Source organism: Lathyrus oleraceus, chromosome 2, assembly GCF_024323335.1.
Source record: "Lathyrus oleraceus cultivar Zhongwan6 chromosome 2, CAAS_Psat_ZW6_1.0, whole genome shotgun sequence".
NCBI lineage: Eukaryota > Viridiplantae > Streptophyta > Magnoliopsida > Fabales > Fabaceae > Lathyrus > Lathyrus oleraceus.
The window spans coordinates 76317848-76325420 of record NC_066580.1 but is presented as its reverse complement, the minus strand read 5'-3'; the positions used below and the strand labels follow the sequence as shown (position 1 = coordinate 76325420).

The 7573-nt window shown below is 34.6% G+C and overlaps 1 protein-coding gene across 1 annotated transcript; it reads right to left on the bottom strand.

The window, feature by feature from the left end:
- Nucleotides 1-5401: 5401 nt before the first annotated feature.
- On the bottom strand, nt 5402-6911 carry LOC127121984 (auxin response factor 17). Its single transcript, XM_051052404.1, has 3 exons — nt 5994-6911; nt 5622-5911; nt 5402-5435 (listed from the first exon to the last, which is right to left on the bottom strand). Exons 1-3 carry the CDS (start codon nt 6909-6911, stop codon nt 5402-5404), a joined length of 1242 nt encoding a protein of 413 aa, XP_050908361.1.
- Between the last annotated feature and the right edge of the window lie 662 nt (nt 6912-7573).

Below are 7573 nucleotides of genomic sequence, written 5' to 3'. Positions count from 1 at the left end.
TGGCATTATCCTGAGCCAACAACCAGGCATCCTAAGTACAAGTGACATTCCAAGCAGGAGAAAATCCCCTCTATCAATTCACTATAAGCTTTTTGAGGGAAGTCATGTCAATGATGTTGTCATGACATCTGCCAGAAGGGAACCTGCATCTCAAGGGAGCTTAATTGACCAACTAAAAGATACCTGCAAGGAATTGGAGAATGGTATAAAGGTGGCCAAGGCAAGAAAAGAAGCTTTGGAAGCTCTTATTTGTAGCCTGGAAAAAGAGGAGATAGAGAAGACTGGTAAGGATTCAGATGCAAAAGTACAATCCAGTGGCAGCTCTGAAAGCTCTGATGGCTCTGAAGGTGAAGATGAAGGTGAAGGTGATACTTCTTCCTCTGATTGATGGTTCCCCCTCTTGTTTGTTAAAGACTGAAGACTGTATGAGGTGTGCTGTGAAGACTGTGAAGCTGTTCTGTCTGATGTTGCTTTATGGATGCTGAAGTTTTTTGGTTTTTTTGGAAATTGTGTAATGTGTGGCAGTCCTCATTGATGCCTGTTTTGTAATATTTAGGGCTCTTAAAGAGTTCCTTGGATTTGTTCATTATCTCAGCTATCACAGCTGTGTATGATGATGGTTTGTACTGCTTATCTATTATGTTTTAATATGTTTAATGTTATAACATCTGTCCTGACATTCTCTGATAGACTAATTGACATTTATTTTGTCTAATTGGTCACCTTTGGTCAATTTTGACTAAAAAGGGGGAGAAGTGTTGATGTGGATTGTGGAAGCAGTTGTGGAGTTGTGAGATGTATGTAGCTGATCTGGAGGACAGCTATTATTGAAGGAAGTGCACAGGTGTTAAAACAGAATGTTGTTCTGTTTACAGATGTCAAAGAGGATGTCTGATATGGTGCACAGGTGTTGATGTTGAAGCAGATGTCAGAATGACATTCTGGCTGGTACAGGTGCTGGAGTTACAGTAGCTGTTATGTTCATGGAGACTGTTTGTTGTGTGCACAAATTTAGGGGGAGAAGGAGTACCCTTGTGCATTTGTGTGTCTTACTAGTTGCATCCATAACTAGTAATTCTGTTTGTGTTGCACGAAATTAGGGGGAGGAGAAGTACCCTTGTGCATGTGTGTATTACTAGTAGCTATAGCTAGTAATTGTCTTGCTTCTGCTGCTGTTTAAACTACTGTTAAGTTATTTAACTGCTGATAGTTTACCTTGTGAACAAAAAGGACAGCTATATGTTTTAGCCAAAATTTGCCAAAGGGGGAGTTTGTTGATTCTAAGTGTTGGCAGCAATTTTGGTAAAACAAAGAATGTTCACAAGATGTTATGTGTGATGTCTTAACATGAGATATCCTATGTACCTGCTGGAGTCCAAGAACATGTTCATGCAGGATTGTTTCAGAATGCCACATACAATGCCATGGCTTCTGATATTGGATGTACCTACTGGAGCTTAAATGAAAGACATGTTCATGCAGGATTGTTTCAGATGACATTCACAAGGACATGGCATCTGATATGGTTGTACCTGCTGGAAGTTATAAAAGGAATTATTGGATTATGCAGGATTTTTCCAGGATGTCAGACCCGATGTCACGACATCCTGTACACAGAACATTCAGTGTGAATATCTGGTGTTTTGTGATTGCACAATTAATGGCAATCTTTGTATGATTGAAGATCTGATTAGCTGGCGCATTCAATCATGGATTACAACCAGATTTACTTATTTTCCAAGGAGATCTAACCAGCTGTTATAAAAAGATTTGATTGGAAAATAGATTTAGGGTTTTCAAGATGTCCAAGCCCAGCTGGATGCTTCTATAAAAAGGGACTTAGAAAACCTGTTTGGATACACAACCAAGAATGAGCGAAATATAGAGAGAGAGCTAGGGTTTGTGTCTGTTTAGTCGTGAGACTTGTAAGCCATTCAAGTCATCCATTGATGATTGAATTGGACTGATTTGTGGTTGTAATTTGTCACTTTAAAGCTGTTAAGCAAGAGTGTGTGTCTTCTTGATCAAAGCTGTGAAGCAAGATCAAGAGTGTGTCTTCTTGATTGAAACTGTGAAGTAAAATCAAGAGTGTGTAATTGAAAAGTATTTTCTTTTCTCAAGGGATTGTTGTTTAAGATCACAGGTGTGATTGTAGGGAAGTGAGTGGGTTCTCATATCTAAGAGTGCTTAGGTAGAAATTGCACGGGTAGAGATTAGGTGAGAAAGACTGTAACTTGTTGAAGTGTACGGAGAGTCTTTGAACTAATTCTATTTTAGTGAATTTCCTTCCTGGCTTGGTAGCCCCCAGACGTAGGTGAGTTGTACCGAATTGGGTTAACAATTGCTTGTGTCATTTGCTTTACCATTCTGTATCTTTATCCTATGTATGTTAATAGATATTAGTGTCGTGACATTACCTTCGACTTCTTATATTTGATACCAGAATTTCAGTAGAGAAAATCTCTGCCACAGTCTTAGGATCGTTGCTACCTACAATATCCACCTGCTTAGGGGATTGTGTCCTCCTAGAAACCATGATTGGGGACAATTAGGGCTAGAAGTGGAAACTTCGGTGAGTGTCAAAGTTGTGGTGATAATGAAAGGTGTGCCCCAGGTTAGTTTTATCGAGGGTCCACGGTGGACGCCATTGTACTTGTTAAAAAAAGTACAAATGTGTAGCAACCCTAAACTAGTAGAGGTTACTAGAGGATTTTGTGATTCTGGATGTTAGGGAAAGCTCACGAGGATGAGGATCCATATTTTGGTGGTGTTTTCTATGAGGTTAGAGAAAGATCACGAGGGTGAGAAGCTTTGTTATAGTGGTATTCTTTGGTGAATAATGTATTAACCTCTCAACCCTAAAGTTGAGATATTTGTAAAGGCATATATATGGGTCTGGATTTGAGGAATCTTGAGAATAGTAATTGCTCAACCTTTACTCATGATGTTCGTGGTTTGCCTACTTCAAATTAGGAATAATGGTCATGATTGTTTCTAGAGGTTGTTACGGAAAACCTACACATCACTATCCATATTTCCTCCCTAGTACGAGCCATTGGTGAGGGTGGAGTTATGTCTAGGGGACATACCCTTAGGCAAACGCTTACTACGGGTTTTTTTGTGATTTGTTGAACTCTTCTTGTCATACGAGCATTCACTAACACTTCAAAAAAATGTAAATTCGCTAGGTCCTAATCACTTCGCAAACGTAAAAAACACCTCGCAACGTCCATTTTCAATGAGTTCCAATCACTTCCCTAAAACGTTAGTCGCAACTTTTTTGCCGAGTGAAAATCACCTCGCAAGTTGCTGGGTGAAAGTCACCTCGCAAGTCACTTTTTAAAAAGTGGTTCAAAACTCAGTGTGCAGTGCAGAGCAGATGGCAGAGCAACAATATACAATGCAACACTTTACTGAGTGTAATACACCTCACAACTCATGCACTTTGTTGAGTGTATTTCACTTGGCAATTTTGCTGAGTGTATTTCACTTGACAACATTTTTTACGTATTTCAAAAACTTGGTATATATTTATATTATACAAAACATTATAAAATAATGAATTATTTTATTAAAAAAAACTAATTTCACTAATTTACTCATTTTTTTAAAAAATTGTTATATACTTATATCATACAGAATATAAAAAATATTATAAAAAAACTAATTTCACTTTGCTGTTTTATATTATTTATTATAAAAAACTAATTTACTTTATTTAGGAATATAATAAAATAATAAATAATTTTATTTTAAATTTTTATTCTATGTTAATAATATAAAAAATAAATTAAATAACAAATAAATTATATATTTTGTTTTACTATAAAAATTAATTAAAAAACGAAAAAACATATATACTAATTTTTTTTTTGTTTTAAATATAACTTTTTTATTCTGTCTTATTAAAAAAACAAAAAAAATATTAATACTATTTTATATACATAATTAATATAAACTTAAACCCTAATATACATACTATTTTAATATATATTGTTAAAGATATATATATTGTTTTAATTTTTTAATATTATAAAAAAAAATTATTATCCTATTATACTAACTAAAAATTAGAAACGATAAATCACAACAAAACATTATAATATCAAAATAAAATTAATATACACATAAATAATATCTGCAACAATAAAATTTCTAACAACATAAACAATAATACAAACAACAACAAAAATATTTAAAACAGAATAGTTCAATATTGATAAGAAAAAATTGGAAATGAAGTGTGTACCTTAAATTTTTGAGCTTCTGTAAAAATGTTAGATGAAAAACGTTGTGAGTTTTTGTAAATATTGATGAAGAAGAAGAAGAAGGAAGAGAGAAAAAATGTTGTATATTGTGAGGGAGTTGAAAGGATGCATAATGTTTGTTTGAGAGGGAGTTGAGAGATGAAAGCAATATAAATAAGTTGTCTCCTTTATGACCATTGTGTGCGCTTTGGCATTTGTGCATGTAACGTTGCTAAGTGTTTTTCACTTCGCAACTATTTTGAATATTGATGCATGCATAACATGTCGCAACTCATGTTATTGTCGAGTGTTTTTCACTTCGCGATCCATGTGACGTTGCTGAATGTTTTTCATTTCGCAACCATTCTTTTGCCAAAAGCTGCATTGAATAAACAGGTGGTAATGTTCAAATTTTAAATTTTAAAAACAACATTACGAGGTGATTACCATGCGTCAAACATTTAAAAAAAATATGTTTCCCTCCAAATGAGTTGTGAGGTGATGTATTTACCAAATTTTATTTTTTTATTTTTTTTTATAAATAGATTGCGAGGTGATTGACACTCAACGATACTCATTTTTTTTGTGAGGTGAATTTCACTCAGCTAAATTACTCGACTAATTTGAATTTTTCTTGTAGTGTAATATTATTATTGTCCCTTGTAAACTTCTATCCAAATATAAAATTTGTCTTCATACAATTAAGTTTTATGTTTTAAACTTATTTTAACTCTGTCTCATTATTAATTAATTATTTTCACTAATATATTTTTTTTAAATCTATCTTATATTTTCTAGGTTAATAAAATAATAAAATGTATTAATGATATTAATGAAATATACATAAATTAAATGATTAATAGAGAGACACTAAAGTGACGTGATCAAGCAAAGGACACAAGATTGTGGAAGTGCTGCAATGGATGGAAAAGGTAAAAGAAACTCCTGGTGAGAGTTAACACAATTAAATTGGGACTCAGAGCCTTCAAAGGTGTTCAAAACAATAGCAAACAATTTTCTTTAAGCAATGCTGGAGTTGGATTGAATATGGCATTGAAGATCGTGATCTAAACAAAGATGAAATCCTTGTCATATTTTATTTAAATGCAATGCAATTATTATCATACAATTAATGAGTGTACCTATATAAATTATCAATAAGTTGATTTGTATTTTTTAACAGTGTACCTATAATAAAAAAACAAGATAAATTCTTACAAACTATAAATTCTTCTATAAAACAGTAATAAATGATTCCATAATTTAATAGTAAAATTTCAATTGAATAAATGTACATGCCTATTTTGTTATCTCCATAGTTACTTTGTAAAAGTTTATTGAACTATTTTTGAGCAAATCTTATCAGAATCATACAACTCACTTTCAATAGGCTGTATCCTCTGACCAAATAACATTATTGAAGCCGGACTAATTTTCTTGGTGTTGCAATTGTCGATATCAGCATTCTTTGTTTTAATGGAGTTCAAAATACCATAGGTGTGAGGATTGCTCATGTTCTGCAAGACAGAACCTTGAGCACATCTCAACTTTTTTGTTGGAGGGAATTGTATATCTGCTATAGGTGTGTTAGAATCAATAAGTTCAACCTGCCAGGGACTTAATTGCTTTAGATTCTCAGGGACTTGAGGATCATCCCATTTAACCTACAATATTGAGAATCAAAATTAAGATCCTACTTGCATTAAGAATATAAAATTGTATTAACATTATATGTATTTGAAATACCTGAAGCATTCGCCATGGACGAGTAGAAGGAGGGGAGAGACCAGATATTGTCCCATGAAAAATGGAAATTCCCTTTGGAGTATCGTCTTTCTTTACCATGTGTGTAACTCTCATCCCGCGACTCCAATTAACCTTCATTGCATCCTCCACAGTCTTAGCTCCCACCACAAAATCAAAACCACCAACCATCGGATAGTACACTACCTCAAATGCTGCGTTCTTCTCTGCCAATTTTATTGCCATATTAACTTCCTTTTTAGTTATTTTGGCTGCACCAGCAACTTTTGTTTTCCTGCGAATTCCAAGTGAGATATTTCCGGCCGAGTTTTTAACAAAAACAACGGTGTCACCCCCGACGAGTTTCTTCTTGCCAACAAATCCACTCCACCCAGTGGAGAACAGATGTTGAAAGGGATATCTCCGGTGGACATGGCGAAATTTCCAGACTACACCGCAAACGTCGGTGAGGAAGAGATCTTGAAATGGAGATTGGTTTGGCGGGAGCGCTGGGAAGATCGAGTTGGCACAGGCCATAGGTACGTAGAGTTTACCTCCGCTTTTAACATCAGTATTGGTTAGAGTCTTAGCATAGGAAACAATCTGATCACCATCTTCTTCGTTGCTAGCCTCGAGAGGAACAACACTTCCGTCAATTACGGGAGTGAGGAGTAATTTTGCATAAACTTGATGAGTTTCAGGATCTGCAAGGAGATCAACGGCGGAGACTGTACAAAGAATGAGCGGCCGGCAACAACGATGGAGTGTTGGAGTGATAGGGGTGATAGGGCAGACATGTTCTAAATGACCCTGGGAAAAATAGTATATTTTAGAATGGAGTTTTGGAACCGTGAAGGAATCTCCAGCGCATATCTGCCAGATTTTTGGATCGACGCGGTGGTGGTGTTGCTGTTGAGACATGGCGGAAGAGAAGAGCGAAAGTGTGATATTGAAGAGAGAGAGCGCGAAGATGCGAATAGGTTTGATTTTGGCTTTTTGAAACGTTGATATAAATACCCGTTAGGATCAATCGTCGCGAACTAGATTTAACATTTAATTCTAATCTAACTGTTATCCATCATTATCTACCCCTAAAACTTATTTCACTCTTACCGACCTCATATTTGAAACATAGTCTACATTAGGATAAATTAAGTCAATTTATTCAAAATCCAACACAAGTGTGCCACCAGGATTGCAATATGTTTGATACATAATTGTAGTTGTGGTATATTATTTCCTACGTCTTCTAAGTTGCAAATCTAAGGTTACTTAGATTCATATTGAATTGACTGAATTGATTCAAGGAGACCTACATCATGGTACTGCTTCTTCGAATGATCATCCTTCATATCTTAGAGGATAGATAAGTAATAAATTTTGTCTAGATCTTCTTCTGAAGCATAATATGTGGCACTAACTACCGTCATTTGTGAATAAGTTTGGCTTTAATATCATCTAAAACATTTGTATATCATTTGTTCCAAGACACGATTTTTATATAGTACCAACCAAAATGCTCTCCATATAGCATCTAATTGTATTTTCTAGAAAAGAACAAAGTATCTCAAAATTAATTGTCA